General features: G+C 53.8%; 1 protein-coding gene across 1 annotated transcript; it reads right to left on the bottom strand.

Annotated features, from left to right (window-relative positions):
* Positions 1-263: 263 nt before the first annotated feature.
* Positions 264-4,090, bottom strand: LOC144938514 (endothelin-1-like). The gene is made up of 4 exons (XM_078866401.1): positions 3,779-4,090; positions 2,642-2,828; positions 2,051-2,224; positions 264-1,593 (listed from the first exon to the last, which is right to left on the bottom strand). Exons 1-4 carry the CDS (start codon positions 3,840-3,842, stop codon positions 1,470-1,472), a joined length of 549 nt encoding a protein of 182 aa, XP_078722527.1. The 5' UTR covers positions 3,843-4,090; the 3' UTR covers positions 264-1,469.
* Between the last annotated feature and the right edge of the window lie 14,328 nt (positions 4,091-18,418).

The following is an 18,418-nucleotide window of genomic DNA, read 5'->3' on the forward strand; positions in this document are numbered from 1 at the left end:
TCGTGAGTGTGCATGCATGTTGGACTTCTTTCACACCGTACGTCGCCAACCGTGCTAATCGGAGGGAGTGAGATTGGGTTTTGGCATTACGGGAAATAAGAGGGATCGCGATGACGTGGTGATGAGTTCTTCATCCAGCAGTGATGATGATGATTCTGTGAAAATTAGATTGCCAAAGAATTAGTGGGTGTGGGACGAGAACGCGTCATCAAGTCCAGGGCGTGGCGACACTCACGCAGGTGAATCACACGCACAGGTGCAGATAAAGGTCACCAATTAACTTTAATTACATTCATCACAATAGCAATAACTTAATTAATATATAATTACAGCAGTGTGCAAATGCGATTTGTCTATAACAAAAAAAAGTAAACAGCGGTCCGAATCAGTTAATGTTTGTTTTTTACACTGACATACGTTACCGAATAAAAACAACAATAAATAACATCGCTGACACACGCACGCCGACACACGTGCTCTGTGCTACTCAACTCTGCAACTGCAATAGCCGCCGGTTGCTTCTTACAAAACTCACGTAAGTGGCATCTTCAGTAAAAAATAAATACGGGCACACAGACGCGCGCACACGCACGCACGCGCGCGCACACGCGCACACACGCGCGCGCATAATACTGTACAATTCCAGCCGACGACAATCTTAATTGAGATGATAGGTGCTCGAGAGAGTTTTTTTTTACGCGAATAATCGTGAGTTACAATACATCTACGCAGCACTCGATTTATAATAATCGATTCATCAATATACGTCATCGCTGCCACCCATCGGGACACACGGTGTGTGGCGCGTGCCGGTGGAGCTTCGTCAGATGATGGTGATGATGGCGATGGTAGTAGTGGTGATGGAGGAGGAGGAGGTGGTGGTGGTGATGATGATGTGGCCACGGCAGGCCACCGTGTCCTCGTCGTTTCGCTCGAAGTTTTAATTTGAGATGAGAGCGACCGACGAAATAATCCGAGCGCCGGCGAGGCGTCACCAACGTCGTAAAGAGTTCCTCTTCTCTCTGTTCCAGCAACTCCGTTGCATTCTCTTCCCCGCTCTCGCTTCCCCACTGCAGTCTCATCGCTCCAGTCACTCGTCTCTCGCCCTCCCCCTTTTGCAATCTCCTCGCAGCAGAATCCTCGCTCTTTCCCTCCCCGTTGCGTTCAGTCTTTCAGCGCCCCCTCCACGCGCTTCCAGTGTTCCTCCCCTGTCGAATCTTCGGCTCGGCCGTGGCTTCGGGGCCTTGAGAGAGTCGCGCTCTGCGCTCCGTCTCCTCCTCGGCCGCTCCTTGCCCCTGCCTCCCACCACCCCGAGTCCCGCAAAGAGGGGAACGACTCGAGGGGGAGTAAGGGGGGGGATATCTCCGCTCCGCGGACAAAGCGCGCTGCTTCTTCCTTGGCCGCGGTTTCGTGGCATTCGCTCTCTCGGCTCGATCTCTTTCTCTCCGCCGCACGCGTCCTCACGGCCATCATCGCTGACACACGGTGGTGGTGCAGTCCGCGGCAGGGCCGTCCGGCCCGGTCAGGCGTCCGCGGCGAGTGGCCTCGAGAAGCCGTTGAAGGACGCGGTGGAGGCGCGCTGGCTCCGAGCTCCTGTGGTGGTGCAGGCAGACAGAGAGAGAGAAGGGCGCGCACGCGGGTCAAACTCTGCGATGCGGGTAGGGGACACGCGGCTCCGTGGTGTGCGTGATGCGTGCGCGCTCTCCCGTTTCTCTCACGCCCTCAAAAGACAAAGATCCCCCGTATAGCCTTCAACAGATTGTCGGGGCAAGTGCTGTTAGCGAGCACCTATGAAGACTGGCACAGCACCAGGCCCGGCCGCCTTTGTCTCCTCAGCGGCGATATTTACACATCGCACCAGGTACTCATTTGAGACTGAGTCGGCCCAGGACCGGTTCAGATAATTGTCTCTCGTGTTGGCCGCGAGCGGACTACCGAACTCGGGTCGCCGCGTTCGTAGCGCAGCGCGCTTACCGCTACACAACTACCCCCCCCACCTCCTCCTCCACCCTTTCTCTCATCGCTCGCTCGCTCTTCTCCGTCTCCTCACCTGGGAGCTGGCGGAGCCGCGTCGCCGGCGCAGAAGGTTGCGCACTTGCTGTCGTCTCGCCCGTGCGCCGCGCACGCGCACCGCTTGCCCCGCGTCCGAACGCGCGGCGAGCCCTGTGCGGGCGCGCCGCGCTTGGCGCGGTGAGACGTGGCCAGACCGTAGGGCACCACCTTCCTGCGAGGGCAACCAGCGAAGGGAGAGAGAAGGCGAGACGGGTTAGAACTCTCCTCGGAGGCACAAGAGGGGAAGGAGGAAGGACAGTCGGGGGGGAGAGCCGACAGTCACTGGCAGGTGAGCGCATTCGCCCGTGAAACCCGCAGCGCTGCTGGTACCTCGGTGCGATCACAATAACCCTTATCGTAGACAAACTCCCGGCTGTATACACAACCTGCGGGCCGGTTTAGGACCTTAGGGTGCCGATAGGAAAGGAGGAAGCAGCGCGTTTCTATGCAGCCAGATCTTCGAAGCAACCTCGCTAACCTTCTACGCACCCCATCGTCCCTGCCTCCCCGATCCCCCCCCTCCACTCGTTCCGAGTCGCGGAATCGGCTGCAAGAGGCACGCGAGGATGGCGAGTTCCGTGGGACTCACTCGGGGGTGTTAATCCAGATGATGTCCAGGTGGCAGAAGTAGATGCACTCCTTGTCCATGTAGGAGGAACAGGAGCAGCGCTTCTGCCGGCGATGCACAACGGGAGCCACCGAGGCGACCCGGGAAGAGCTCGGCATCGCGGGGTCTGCGATGTCTGGGGTCCCCAGTTCGGCGCCGATTGCACCGTCTGTGTGGACATGAGCAGAGCGCCGCACGGGTGAGGATGAGTGAGTCTGCAAGGGGTGCGCGAGTCTGTGTGTGAGTATGTGTGAGCGTGTGTGAGTGCGCGTGTCTGTGTGAGTCTGTTTGAGCGTGTGTATGTGTGGGTGCGCGAGTCTGTGTGAGAGTATGTGAGTGCGCGTGTCTGTGTGAGTCTGCGTGAGAGTATGTGAGTGTGCGTGTCTGTGTGAGTCTGTGTGAGAGTGCGTGTGGGTGTGCGCGTCTGTGAGAGCCCGTGTCTGTGTGAGAGTGTGTGTGTGTGTGAGTGCGCGTGTCTGTGTGAGTCTGTGTGAGAGTGTGTGTGAGTGCGCGTGTCTGTGTGAGTCTGTGCGTGTGTGAGTGTGCGAGTCTCTGAGTGTGTGAGTCTGTGTGAGAGTGTTGAGTGAGAATCAGCGCGGCTTCTGGAGTCATACAAAAACAACAAAAAAACCCCAATGAACTCCTTCCGCCACGGACGCGGCTTCGATTGGGGTCCAAAAGTCGGCGACGAAGTTGAACGTGCGATTTGCATGGCGTTTATTGCCGCTTGCGCCAGATAAGAGCCAATTGTTTACAGCGTTGGGGAATTGCATCCCCCACGTGAATTATCTCCCACGAGCAGCGGAGTGAACGCGCGCAAAACCCGCAGCGCGTCGGCAGCACCGCGAGTTTCGGCGTCAAAATAAATATGATCGATCAAAGCTCCCAAAGAAGCCGTTCCCAACGTGCAAATAACAAGCTCAACAACATCGTTCGCCAACGCTACAATTAGAAGGTCCGTTGCCCGAAACGTCGCCTGTCTTTTTTTTTGCTTCGCGAATTTTTTCTTCAAATTCGCCGGGGTGCCCCCCTATCTCCCAACCCGCCCCCCCCCCCACTACCATCGAAGCAGCAGCAACATCAGTGGCGATGTGCGTCTGCAGGGTAAGCGATGCTCACCTTGAGCAGCAGGCAGCGCCTGGGCGAGCGAGATGACGAGCAGCAGACTGAGCAGGACATCCATGGCGAGAAGGGGGAGCGCGTTCGTCGTTGCGTGAGCACGCGGTTGGTGATGTGCGCCCGAGGAGGCGAGGAGGCGAGTCGAGGACGAGCGGCGCTCACTGCAAAGCGACTCTCTGGGTTTTTAGTTCGGCGGAGGGTTGGGCGGTTGTTTTGCGTTTTTTTGTTTTGGGCTTTTGCACTCGAAGCCCCGGCTCTGTCGGGTGCGTAACGAGGATCTGCGAGCCCCGGGGAGGACGGACGCTTTTATAAGAGGCCACGGGCTCGGCGCGGAGGGGGTTGGAGGCGGCGGGGGGCTGTGTCACATCGGGCAGGAATGCAACTCGCGGGCTCGCGGACGCACCGCCGCCTCCTCCTCCCATACGTGCGCACTTGAGCCATTATGCAAAACCCGCGCATTCCAATCGTGTGGGGGTGGGTGGGTGGGTTAAGGAGGAGCGGGGGGGCGTCTGGGTATAGCCCCCCCCCCCCACACACACGCATCGTTCGTATTAGCCACAGTGGCCACTACTTTGAACGGTCGCCGAGTGTTGGTCAAAGCGAAGTGGGGAGGAGGAGGAGGGGGGGATGTCGGTGGATCACGCAGAGATTTTGCACGGCTCCCAACACCCCTGGGTGCTTGGGAGAAGACTTTGAAAGAAGCGGAGTGCGTGGGGATGGCAAAGCCGCACGTGCAGTTGAAGGCTCGACCGTGCTGTCCCCCACTGTGGGCTTTCGCCGCGTTACAGAGTGGGATCGACTAAAAGACGCATGTACGTGCGCGGGGCGCGGTGAAGTATGGTCAACGTCGCGTATGGAAGTCTTTGTCCAGGGAGCCTGATGCTGATGACGAGTGTGCGTCTTTTGACCCATGCATGTGTGCACGTTGGACTTCTTACGCAGTGTACGTAGCCAACCGCGCTATATCGGAGGTGCATTTGAAACTAAACCATTGCCCCCCCCCCCCCCATTTGCCTACCCCCTTCCCCCAAGAAGAAAAACGCAGATCCATAAAAGGAAAGCGATGTTCATGTCGCCAAACCACCACGACCAAGGGATTGATTTCAGCCGGAGACGTACGGGGCTGAGATCCGGAAAAAACATTTCCCCGTATCCCCCACCAACCCCCCCACCGACCCCCCCCCACCCACCTCCCCACTAACCCCCCCCACCAACCCCCCCCCCACCAACCCCCCCCCCCCCCCCACCTCCATCTCCCTGCTTTTGTGGGTGGAGACGGGAGCAGTTGGGGAGGGGGGAGAGATTTTTTGAGGCAGGAAAAAAGAAACAGATTTCAATGCGAAATGAAGAAAGGAACTCTTGAGCGGCGACGCGCAGCTCGTGTCGAGCTCAATTACTCAATTTGTGGCGCTCGTCTCGAATTAGACAAAGCCATGGGGGGGGGGGGCAGGGGGGGGGCGAGTGGTTTGATGTCACAACCTGACGTAGTGTAGCTGCAGTGGTCGGGGTGGCTTGCGCGTCAAATCATTCTTTCTCGGCAATTTGGCGTGAAAAGACCATCGGCGGCTATTTTTGGCCAACGTGACACGAAAGACATTTTCACTCTCGGCGGACAACAACGAGGCGACGCGAGACGACGCGAGACGACGCGGAGGGGGTGGAGGTCAGAGACGTGGCGAGACGGCACGGACAGGGCGCGTTCCATCATCACGCGTAGCAACCCCGCCTCGGCTTGCCGATGTGGAGCTCCCTGGGCAGTCGCGCAGATATTTGGCGTGGGGAAGTGGAGGATGAGGCGAGGTGAGGGGGGGGGTGCCCTCCATCATCTGGCTCTCCCCCCCCCCACCACCCACCGTCTCGCGGGAGCCGGTGGGACTCCAGACTGATCCACGTTCAATTTTCGGTGGGGGGGGGGTGGTTGCGGTGGTTGTGGTGGGAGAGGCGGGGAGAGTTCTCGTGCGACGCAGAGGCTCTTGGCGAAATGGACGGGGTCCCCACCCCGTCCATGCCGGAGGGGTCAGGTTTCACGCGCGTGAGGCGTACGGGCGCGCGTGCAGGTGTGGTCACCCTGTCGCTGAGGTGACGGGTCACCTTGATGGGGACATAGTCATCGCGTGGTTGGGCATGCTCACTGCGCAAGTGGTGCATGGTGGCCGCGTGCTGGGATATACCCATGGAGCCACGGTCTGTGTGCGCCGCACAGGGACAGCTGCCCACTTGTGGTCGGGTCCCCCCTTGGCTAGGCTGCCCACAGGCCAACTGAACGGTCACGGCAAGAGGTTATGTAAGGGCCCCTTGAGTTTGCCGAGGCATTTAAGCTTCGCCGTATGAATGCAAATCCCGTAAATCCGTATTGCGTGGTGGGGGCAAGGTCGGTGATTTAATTGGGCATGGCCGCTAATGATGTGGCACGGTCAAGCAGACGTCTCGGGTCTGCAGGAGGTCGTTTTGGGGCACCGTTCCCAGTGTCTCGCCGTTGCCCCACGACGGACTTTGCTTCAGGCTGGTGGCCGAACCAGGTGGCCAACTCAGGTGCGGGGCACCTCTGTGTGTACCCACGTGCCATCACAAAAACAAGGCTCCCTCCTATACCCCCCCTCCTCTCTCATCGGCACTTCGTATGACGCCCCCCACACACGCACGTGAACGAGAGGGGCCCACGTGTTGTGTCGATTATAAACCAAACCAATTGATGGCAATGATTTACCCAGGAGGAAGACTCACCGAAGGCTCAAGACTTCCTTTTTTTTAGGAGGTTCGTGCGTCACCTTGGAATGTTTCGTAAAATTGAATGCAAACTTTTACGTAAAATTTAATGTTAAAGAGCGCTTGACTTTTTTTTCACATGGCAGGAAACTGGGAAATTTACCGGGGAGAAAACCGGCGGGGACTTCTCTCAAAATCAATCCTCGAGACCCCGCGAAGGCGCTTGGTCGGGCACTCATCCAGCAGTGGATCGAGACAAAGCGCCGTCCGCGTGCGTGTGCTTTTGCAGCACGTGACGACAACAAAAGGGCTCTGCCATCGCAACCATCGCCAACAAAGAGAGCTGAACGTCGTAGTTCATCGGCCAATTTTTCGGGGCCTTCTGAACCACCAAAGCCCCTGGGGTCGGTTTAGACAACCTCTGAGCTTCATCAGCACGGCCGCAGCCAGTTGGATGTCTGCTGCCTTTTTGTTACACACATACACTGCAGGAAAAAGGGGCTCTCTGCCTGCCCCGCGGACAGATTGATGCAGTGCGAAACAAACATTGACTCTCGTTACACGTGTTTATAGCCACTCGTTTAAATGTGTGAAGCAGTGGGGTGAGCGAAGTGAATTACTGCCTAAACGAGTGCGCCTGTTTATTTGTCAGAGAACCAAAGGTTATTGTTCGAGTGCCGTGTGGTGCGTGTGGCGGTGGTGGCGGTGGTAGTGGTAGCGGTTAGCGCGCTGCACTACGAACCCGGCCACCAGAGTTCGATCCCCGCTCTCGGGCCAACACCATTCGAGATTATTCGAACCGGTCCTGGGCATCTCCTAGGTCGACTCAGCCTGAAATTAGTACCTGGTGCGATGTGTAAACAGCGCCACGAGGAAGACGAAGAAGAACCCGGGCGGTGTGCTGGCCCACCCACCCCTTCGTGTGCCGTTCATGGGTGATCGCTACCAGCACTTGCCCCAGCAGTCTGTGTCGGCTCTACGGGGGATCTTTGTATTTGTGTGACTTCACTCGGAACAACCTCACAATTCGATGAAACGACGATTGTATACTCGTTTGAATGCACTGCGATGAGTGTAGCGGCCACTAGTGGTCTGGAGAGGGGTTACACCCATAGCAATCACAAACCGACACGAATCTTAAAGAGCCATTGACCGTTACGCACGCCATCCGATGCGTCTACCCTGGTACACATCTCGTCAATAACACTGCGTGGCCTTAAAAGGAAAACAACTTATTGAATACTACAGGTTTTTTTTGTGGGGGGGGGGGGGGGGTGGGAGTAAATATATAAATGTGTCGTGAAACCCGCCACCACGCGACACAGCCGATCAGTAAGGTTTGTTACGTCAACAGAACGTGCCAATTCGTCACGAGTACAGCATCACCGGTGTGTTGGAGAGCAAATACACAAAATGTACAATCCGAGTACGACGTTTCGCCAGTGATTACAACTAGCTTAATCAGGCGCCAGCCAGATTTGTGGAGAAATGCTCCTGTTTCGTTCCTTAAATAGAGGGGTAGATGTGATGACGTTATTTGTGAGCTCTTCTTGGGCGAAGTGGTGGGGGGAGATTAATGAATTTAATATAAATGACAATGGGTATCCATTGCCGGTTGGGTTACATCTAGTTTCATCTGGCTGTCGCCTGATGAAGCTGGTTGTAATCACTGGCGAAACGTCGTACTCAGATTGTAAATGTTGTGGCTTTGCTCTCCAACACACCGGTGTTGCTGTACTAGTGACGAATTGGCACGTTCTGTTTACGTGACAAACCTTACGAATTTGCTGTGTCGAGTTTAACGACACATTAACATATTTACGCGATTTAACCCAAGAAAAGCCTGCATTATGGATAGTATTGGTCGCGAAAGCCTACGTGTTAACCTAACATGTAGAATCGGCGAGGTTTCGGGGAAATGACCCTTCTGCACAGCGTATAGCGAGGCCAGAGACGTGAATTCGAGCTTGTGCAGCCTCGTAGCCCGTGGTGGCGGCTGGTTGTATCTGTGAGTTGGTGTGCCACGGTGGCGAGGATGTTCACTCTCTCGCCTGGTATGCAGGAGGTTGTGTGTTGGATCCCGACCCTGACGCCAGCTGTATATTTGGAGTTTGCGCGTCTCTCTCTCTCCCCGTGGTCGCGTGGATTTTTCTCCGGGTCTTCCGCTTTTTCACTCCGCCCTTTAGGATCAACATCACGCGTTCAAAGAGAATTTGGCCGCTAAACATTTCCACACGACGACGACGATGAGCCGACACTTCGTTGAGCCATCAAATTGTGGGCCGGGTCGCTTCTGTGAAACAAGAGCTGTATAGCAACAGTGGGCCTTACTCCTTGGTGAAATATGTTTTTGTTTAAAGCTGATAGGTTTAGTTTGGTGCGTCGTGCGATGTCCCCACGACCCGGCTGCTACCCCCACTGACGGTGATGCGCAGTTAAGCGGCTCACAGTCGCCACCTGCAGCAGCTCGCTGCGCATGACCCCCCCGTTGATCAAATCACCCACAAACGGCTCTGAATCTCGCTCGCTGTGATGTTATGTAGTGCAAGGCCGTAATTATAATATATATTGGGGGGGGGGGGACACACCCCCCCCCCCAATATAACAAATATGCTCAAAATGCCCCCCCCCCCCATATTTTGGTATAAAAAAAACGTAATTGCTATGCTATGTAAATACGTAAAAACAACTATTTTTAAACCAATTTTATTGCTACCAGCAGCAATAGCTCTGGAGCCGCTTCTGATACGGGATCACCAACATCGAGGACAGCAACGTCGCCATGGCAAAACCGCGACACGTGCGCCACACCGCCACGAGCAACTCAAGCACCGCGTCGTCACGCACATCGCCCGCTTAAAGTCGACCGGTCAAAATGTGAAAGTCAGTGCACCGTTTGTGTTGGTGCAGAGGGCCTGACCGGCCCCCCCACCGTTCAAAGAACACGCCGTGCGCGTCCCCGGCATAGGAGCGTGCTCCAGTCACGGACGAGAGCGAGAGAGAGCGAGAGAGACAGAGTGAGATGACGATCCAGAGGCACTGCACCGTACATCGAAGAGAGAGCGCGAGAGAGAGAGCGAGATGACGATCCAGAGGCGTGGGGAGGAGAAACCACAGCAGCCATCCGTTGAGCCAGCGCCAACAATTCCCCAAGCTCTGCCATCCTCTAGATATGAAGGTGTTATTGGCCAATTAAAGACTCTTTTTCAATGGGATCCTGCCACGTTTTTTTGCAGCAGGGAGGGGGTGGTGCCAATGTTGTCATTTGTGTAATCCCAATTGAGTCATTCGAAGGAGATTTTATTTATTTTGCATTGGCATCGATGCATGTTGAACTTCTTTGGCACCGTACGTAGCTAACCGTGCTAATGGGAGGTGTGAGGGGAGGACAACAAACTAACACACACAAAAGCAGTTTTATATCAATGGTTGGCCAATATCGGTTACATTGCGTGGGGGTTTGTATAGCTACGTGAGAAAACCTCGCCATACCCCGGAAGCTAAGCCGGTTCCAGGCTGGATAGCTCTCGGACCATGCATAAACAACGTTGTTATGTGTGGCTTCGGGGCTAGAAGCAGATTGACGGTGCAGCCAAATCCATTGTTGTACTGCACCTCTATGCTGCCACATCAATGCTCCCCAGGACCACCAACTCGCACTGAACAGCGTGGTGGAGTATGGTCAAATAATCCCGCACACGATCCGAACCCATCCAGCAGCGAATTGCTAAAGTCGTATACACAGGGCCATAACTTATCAAGCAATATTTTTATTTGCGGGGGTAGGGGAGAGGTGGGTGTTTCCGGAGCTCATCCCTGGATAGCTCCAGCTCTACATACACATACATACTGAATGATCACGCTATCTGCTCGGCGGGAGGAGCCTCCCGGCCACTGTAATCGCAATGACTGCAGCTCGTATCAGCCAGAGAGACACACTATCACTCTGCCTGCACGCACAGGCTGGCATCTATGAGCTGGAGGCACGTATGGACCAACACGTGTTCACGTGTCATCTGCACGATATATACACTCAAGAGACGAGGCGTGTTCATGCAAGAGCTCATCCGTGTTCATGTGCAATCCTACACTTGTTCATGCACTTGATAATGCGTGTTCATGCGCGATCCAACGCGTGCTCATGTGCGAAGCAACACGTGTGTGCACGTGTTCACGCGTGAACTAATACGTGTTCACGACGAGACGTCACGTGCTCACGATGAGGTGACACGTGATCACGACGAGACGTCACGTGCTCACGATGAGGTGACACGTGATCACGACGAGACGTCACGTGTTCACGATGAGGTGACACGTGTTCACGACGAGACGTCACGTGTTCACGATGAGGTGACACGTGTTCACGACGAGACGTCACGTGTTCACGATGAGGCGACACGTGTTCACGACGAGACGTCACGTGTTCACGATCGTCAGGCGACACGTGTTCACGCACATTGTGATCCAGATTAGAAATCGATGCCACCTCAGGTAGCAACACCTTTAGTCGTCACGATGCATTCATATGGTCGATACGAGTGAAGGACTTGATGAGCCCACTCATTTCAAGTAGTTGGCACATAATTCACTTCGATTGGCCACAGTTAGAAATATGATCCACTGAAGTCACGCCACCAAGGGTCGTGGTAACAAGGATGGCACAAACCATCACGCAAACTCCGGTCAACCTTGCGGCAGCAGCAGCGGCGGCGGCTTTTGGCTCAGCCATCGAGCAAAGGCGGTGGTCACCGCGTCGCTGCGCTTTCAGGCGCGCTTCTGCGGCCGTCTGGAACGCTCTTCCCTTCCGATATTAGGAAGCTATTGGAGCTATGCGATTTTAATGCCAGATTTTAAACTCGTTTTATTTAGAACAAACACGGTTGGCTACTGCAATGGTCCTTATCTGCTATGGGGAAGGTCCATTATCCGAAACGTCAGCTATTGTGTATAATTGTCTAGTTCGGGCAACGTTATTGCCGACCGTGTTCGAAGTCCTGCTTATTTGTGAGTGTGCACCACTTTCAGCGCAGCATCGCAAATGTTTTCTGTTTTGTTTACTTTTGTACGCAAGTCACTGCGCATGGTGGTGACGGCAATGGGTGGAGACGGTGATTTCATATGTCAGTGTGTATGTGTGAGAGTGTGTGTGTGAAAGCGTGTGCGTGTGTGTGTGCGTGTTTGTGTGCGTGAGTGAGCGGTGGTGTAGCGGTTAGCGCGCTGCGCTACGAACCTGATGACCCGGGTTTGATTACCGCTCACGCCCAACACCAGTGACGATTATCTGAACCGGTCCTGGGCCTCCCCTAGGTCGACTCAGCCTCCCGGTGCGGTGTGTAAACATCGCCACAAAGGCGGTCGGGCGTGCTGCCGCTGGCCACCCACCCCATCGTGTGCCGTTCCGCCCTTCATTGGGTGCTCGCTAACAGCACTTGCCCCTACGGCTCGTTAAGGCTATACGGGGATCCTTTGTCTTTGTGCTCGAGCACCCGCGCGTGCTTGGCATTTGACGCGTGCTGAGCTGTCGAGCCGCGAGTTCTCGCACGTTCAGGAGGCCCGCGATGCGTGTCGCCGGCGTCGCCGGCTGCCGTAGAAAATTGTGTTTTTTTCACACCGGGTGCAATTAGCAAAACCGCCAAAGTTGCAAAAGCATTTCGTGCGACGTACGTCGGTTTAATCCGCGTACACTAGCAACGCGCACACGTCCCAGCCAGCCAGCAAAACTTTAAGAAGAAATATATACTCTGATAGAACAATAAAAAGGTCAAAAGTCAGACTTGGGCTTTCTCACTCGAATTAGCACGGGGTGGAAATTCCGCATTGCCACACGAAACGGGTGAACCCGGACAGAATCCCCTTCCTCGGCGATGTGCGACACGAACGTTCGAAGGTGGGGGGGGGGGGGTGGGGGGCGGACACGGGAGCAGGGGAAGGCAGTAACAAGACGAGGTGGGAGAGGCAGCGGTAGCCGCTCGACAAGAGAAGTGGAGGTTTGGGGCTGAGCGAGGTAGTGACGCTGGCTAATGGCAGAGAACTTTTGTGGAGATTCATTGGGGGGGGGGGGGGGGGGGTGGATGTCTCCACCGTCACTTCGTGAGCGGCTCACGGTAGGCCCGGGCAGACGAAGCCGGCAAAGGGTGGATCAGCCCGCAATAATCTCAAGCACCGTGAGATTACCACACAAAAAAACACTATGTAACGGGGAGTTTATAAACTCTGTAAATCCATCCGGTAATTATGCTGCATTGGATATTAAGAGATCTTATTTCATCATGCATTTATATAGCGCCTTAACCGAGGCGCTGTGCAGTGAACTCACTACGGTGCAAGTATGATTTGGCGAGTGGATGGGATATTTGTAAAACGAGGTGGTGGTGATGGTAACGATGCGTGGAACAAACGACGATTGAAATGAGATGAGTGGATTGATGATGGGTTACCATGGGGAGTTGGGGGACGGTGAAGGCGTTAGTACGAGCGGGGAGGACAACAAGCGAAGAATGGATGGTGGGTAATAGAGAATAAGTGATATTAATAACAACGCATTGCCTCTTGCCAATCCACTGGTGGATGAAGGCCTCTTTACGGAGTGACTGTCAAAGGGACGGTTTGACGGCACCTCATCCTGCTGGTCAGAGTGTGGAGATGAAGGCGTCCGGCATATATGTGGGAGCATAGAAGTTCAGTACAACAATGGGGATGTCAGAGCATACCTCTCCGTGGATTGGCTTACTGGACCGGTGCAGCTATAACTCGCCACTGATGTTATCCACAGCCAGGAATCAAGCTCAGGTGGATGGATTCATAACAGGGTTCTTTTTTAATTTCCCCAAATTTTAATCTTTTGACGAGTTATCAGAATCGGAATATTTATTTATGCTGAAGGAATCCGATGAACTATGAAGCTCGTTTTCACAGATATCCATTGGGGGCGGGTAAGAACGTTACAACAACAAACAGCACAAAGACACGACAGGAGTGCAAAGTACGAGAAAGGTAAACAAATCACCCAAACACAAACAAATAAAACGAAACCATCCTTCACTTTGAGCAGCAGCCGCCACGACTCGGATGCTGTTGCTTCAACAGCTGCTGCTGCTGCTTGCTGCGTGCTGTTGCCGCAGCTGGGGAGTTTCTCGATCCGTAAGTCAGGGGGAAAAAAAGCCGTCGCACACACACACGCACCCACCTGGAGGCAGAGAGTGTACCTGTCAGGGCTGACACACTGCTACACCTCTGCGTTCACGGGCCGAGCGCTCACGTCGCTCTCAAAGTCAGCCGTGGAATGTCCCGCAGTCCCACACCGCCCGTGTCGCGAAAATAAATTATAAAAAAAACCCAGACGAGGTCAGTGGATCCCAATTTCTTTTTTTTCTCAAGCGAGAGATGTACGCGCCCTGCGTGAGGAGCGGTTTTTTTTCTCCCGATTTATGGTGTAGGATGGCCAAGTGCTGCTAATTTTAAGGACCATGGAAAGGTGATGGGGATGATGGTGGGGATGACGACCATGATAGTGATAATGGGGATGATTATTCAACCCTGGCTGGGATTTTAACTCTTTTTTTCTCCCGATTTATGGTGTAGGATGGCCAAGTGCTGCTAATTTTAAGGACCATGGAAAGGTGATGGGGATGATGGTGGGGATGACGACCATGATAGTGATGATGGGGATGATTATTCAACCCTGGCTGGAATTTTAACTCGTTTTTTTCTCCCGATTTATGGTGTAGGATGGCCAAGTGCTGCTAATTTTAAGGACCATGGAAAGGTGATGGGGATGATGGTGGGGATGACGACCATGATAGTGATGATGGGGATGATTATTCAACCCTGGCTGGGATTTTAACTCGTTTTTTCTCCCGATTTATGGTGTAGGATGGCCAAGTGCTGATAATTTTAAGGACCATGGAAAGGTGATGGGGATGATGGTGGGGATGACGACCATGATAGTGATAATGGGGATGATTATTCAACCCTGGCTGGGATTTTAACTCTTTTTTTCTCCCGATTTATGGTGTAGGATGGCCAAGTGCTGCTAATTTTAAGGACCATGCAAAGGTGATGGGGATGATGGTGGGGATGACGACCATGATAGTGATGATGGGGATGATTATTCAACCCTGGCTGGGATTTTAACTCGTTTTTTTCTCCCGATTTATGGTGTAGGATGGCCAAGTGCTGCTAATTTTAAGGACCATGCAAATGTGATGGGGATGATGGTGGGGATGACGACCATGATAGTGATGATGGGGATGATTATTCAACCCTGGCTGGGATTTTAACTCGTTTTTTTCTCCCGATTTATGGTGTAGGATGGCCAAGTGCTGCAAATTTTAAGGACCATTGAAAGGTGATGGGGATAATGGTGGGGATGACGACCATGATAGTGATAATGGGGATGATTATTCAACCCTGGCTGGGATTTTAACTCATTGACTTGAGCTCTGGAGCATCGCCGCTGCAACCAATTCTGCTGAATCCTCCAGCACAGACGAATCCCTGGGTTAAACCTAAGCCACGAGTGAGAGTTGATTCTCTCAGCTCACGGGAAAGTGAAGCCTCGGCATGGCCCATCGCCCACCTCTAAACACGAACAGCTCCACAGTGTCGGTGAAAATTCGACGGGGTGGGCTTATAATAAAACAAAAAAACTCCCCACCACACACGCACACGAGGTCACGGTGGGTCACGCAATGGGTCGGCCACCTTCTCCTGCGGGCAGGGCGCGCGCGCGAGATGCCCCGTGTTCCGTGACATTCCGCGTCGCCCGCAGTCTAAAGTGCGAGCCCAGCCCCATCGACGGGCAGGAATAGGCTCGTCAGCATTCTTACGTGGGGGGGGGGGGGCGGCGCAGGATTGCGACGCGATCGGCCACCCCCCGCGATGATACCGTTTGACCGGGTGCGAGACGATACATCGTGAACTCAAACTTGATTTGAAGCTTTCGTGACTGCAGGAATTACCCTTTGGTTCTTTCGGCAAAGTCACGTGGAGAGAAAATAAACTACACACAGAGACCCAATGCCTCTGTGTCGAGGCCTTAAATAGAGAAATAATAGTGTACGACGTTTCGATTGCAACACAAGCAACTCGTCATCAGGTAGACACGGAGACACGCAGACAGACACACAAGCAGAGAGAGAGACAACACACCCACACATCGTGAATTCGTACCGCCGCTCCTCCGTGTGAATTGGCTGCACCTCGTGGGGGGGGGGGGGGGGAGCTGTCACGAGCAGGCGTACAATGGGCTGAGCACCGCTAGGACGCGCACGCTCGAGGGGTCGCCGGTTTCGGTTTCGATTCGATTTCCCGATGCGGCAGTTGACTTCATCGCCAACGTCTGCCTCTGTAACCACCCAGCTTTGTAAGTGGGGTCAGCCCCAGGGGTCGACAAGCCGCGGCTCTCTCGGGACCGCTTCGTGGCACGTGATTTATTAAGGACGGGCCCGTCTCGTGTTCACCACGCGCAGTGCATTGAAATATCGAGTTGCGTGTCGCCAATTCGAACCAAAAAAATGGCCCTTCTTGTTACTTTGGTTGCCGAACCCTGGGTTAATCGCCCAGCAGGCACCTCCGATTAACACAGTTGGCAGTTCAACATACAAAATACGTACAGGCAGTGCCGGATGATCCTAGTAGCAAAAGTAGCTACTACACATGTAGTCGCTACTACATATGTAGTAGCTACGGGCCCCACACTTTAAAGGGCCCCGCGCTAAATGTTTTCAAGCTTTCAATTTCGACTCAGTGATTCTGCACTTGCTCTATTGCTATAGTACTAGACTGCCTTCAACTTTTATGAACGACTGGGTGTTTAAGGTTAGCGATTTGTCGTATTATCTGGCTGTATAGCAAATAAAAAATACAATTACTTTACTATTAAAGTAAAAAATGTATCTGTTTTTTATATTTATAGGGTTTTTTTCATTTAGGGAATCTTTATAACATATGCTGCAGGCCCCGCACTAGCCTCATCCGGCACTGCGTACAGGCTGTGTGTGGTGGGCTAAAGTGTGGGCATTGCTACCTCATTACTGACTGGGCACCTTCATAAGAGTGTCGGATGTGTGCGCCTTAATAGATAGAGACACACTTTTCGAAGAACAATAAATTGCAGGCCGTTGTCAGTCCAATGTTGAATGCCTCTTCCACGCTGTGACAGTCCTGGGGGTTGTTTGACCATACTTCACCACGATGGTTCGTGCGGGGTAGTGAGAGGACAGTGGGTGGGTGGCCGGGAACCGAAGTCTGATAACTGGATTCGCAGTGTGCTCACCACTGCACCACCGCTCCCTCCTATACAGTATCGATATATAATTTATTTTACAACCCAAGTAAGACTTCGTTGAGACCGAATCTCTCTTTTTTCCCATCCAGACCTGGATGACAGTGCAACGGTACACATTGATTAGATAAAGAGGGTTAAAAAAAACGACTTATCGTTGTACGGTTGGAGATACCAAACATCACGAACAAACAAACAACAGCAGCAGCAGCGTCATGCGTGTGTGTGTGAAACATCAACAGCTTGACCGGTTTGCACGTGAATTCGATATACCCGTCCATTTATTATTGACGATCAATTGCTTTGCGCCAACAAGAGATGGGGGTACACGAGCCACTGCTGTGCAGTAGCAACGAGGAGGTGGCCAGTAAACGTGCAACGTTGGGTCAAAGGTTCTAACCACACGCCAACGTTGAGACAACGTTGAGAGAACGTTGGCATGTTTGCTGGGAAGCTGCAGTGGTTTGACCGCGTCGCTCGAGGACGGGGACGGGGCTCTTCAACGCCACCCCGCAGGGCCCAGTGGAAATGGCGAGGGAGAGAGGTCACTGTCGCCAGTGACGACCATTAAGCCCCCGTTACGCCAGTGGTGTAGTGACTACACTACCAGTGGTGTAGCGACTACATTATGAGTGCAACAAGGCCACAACAAAGACGAAACGCATCTTGAGAGGACGGTGCCTTCGATGGCTCGGAGATCGGTACTCGGCGACACTTGCAAGGCTCGGCCGAGGATAACGATTCGTCTTCATAGCGCGATTAAATTGCCCCGGGAAAATTGTGCAGGCTCTGCCCGTGAAATCATGGCCTCTATGCGAACAGCAAATGTCCTCGTGTAGTGGTATACCATCCTTATAAGTAAGGGAATTGAGGGGCTACACGACAGGGAACTACAGAAGTGAGACTTCCCGACCCACGATGATCAATGTGAATACCAACAGCACCATTGAGTGGATAGAGCCCTGGCCCTGCAGCTCGTGTTTGTGTTTTGCGCGTCTGCGTCCGTCTGGAACGCTCTGCCTTCCGATATTAGGAAGCCACTGGAGCTATGCTCTTTTACATCCTCGAGATTGAAAACTCATTTCTTTAGAACTGCTCGTTGTGTTGAGTATGCTGTCCTTTCTACGCACCTCCGATTAGCACGGTTGGCGACGTACGGCGCGAAAGAAGTTCAACACACATCCGTGGAGTGTAATCAGCGGACTGTCGGTTAAGATCAGTTAAGGGAGTTGAAGTGCAGTTAAGAGTTCGGTTAAGCACTTAATCACCCCCTTCCCAGAGGGGGTGGTGGGTGGAGATTATTTTTCCGGAACTCACCCCACCAGACAACTCCGTCTGAAACAAATCCCCGCACGAAGGCGACATCAGCCGCGTGCTCGTGGGTTTGCTGGGCACGTGCCGACCACGCCGCGTCTGGCCAGCGGACCCCCCCCCCCCCTGGGAACACACACGCCAAAAAAATAAATCTAAATATATTTCGCGAGAAATGTAAGTCACGCCCTGGGTGTCACTCGCGTGGGGGATGAGGTAGGTGGGCAGGTCGGCACGCAACGCGACACTGACGTTACGAGTCGGGCATGTCGTAGAAGGAACGCGCCGCCCGGGGTTCCCCGTGACTCCGTCGGCAGCCCGGGCACCCCCCCACCCCC

Source organism: Lampetra fluviatilis, chromosome 2, assembly GCF_964198595.1.
Source record: "Lampetra fluviatilis chromosome 2, kcLamFluv1.1, whole genome shotgun sequence".
NCBI classification, from domain to species: domain Eukaryota; kingdom Metazoa; phylum Chordata; class Hyperoartia; order Petromyzontiformes; family Petromyzontidae; genus Lampetra; species Lampetra fluviatilis.

Coding starts and splice junctions, on each gene's coding strand:
- LOC144938514 (XM_078866401.1), bottom strand. CDS start 3,842: ATGGATGTCCTGCTCAGTCTGCTGCTCGTCATCTCGCTCGCCCAGGCG. Junction 2,829..3,778: donor GGCGCTGCCTGCTGCTCAAG/GTGAGCATCGCT, acceptor ATGTCCACACAG/ACGGTGCAATCGGCGCCGAA. Junction 1,594..2,050: donor GCGGCTCCGCCAGCTCCCAG/GTGAGGAGACGG, acceptor GCACCACCACAG/GAGCTCGGAGCCAGCGCGCC.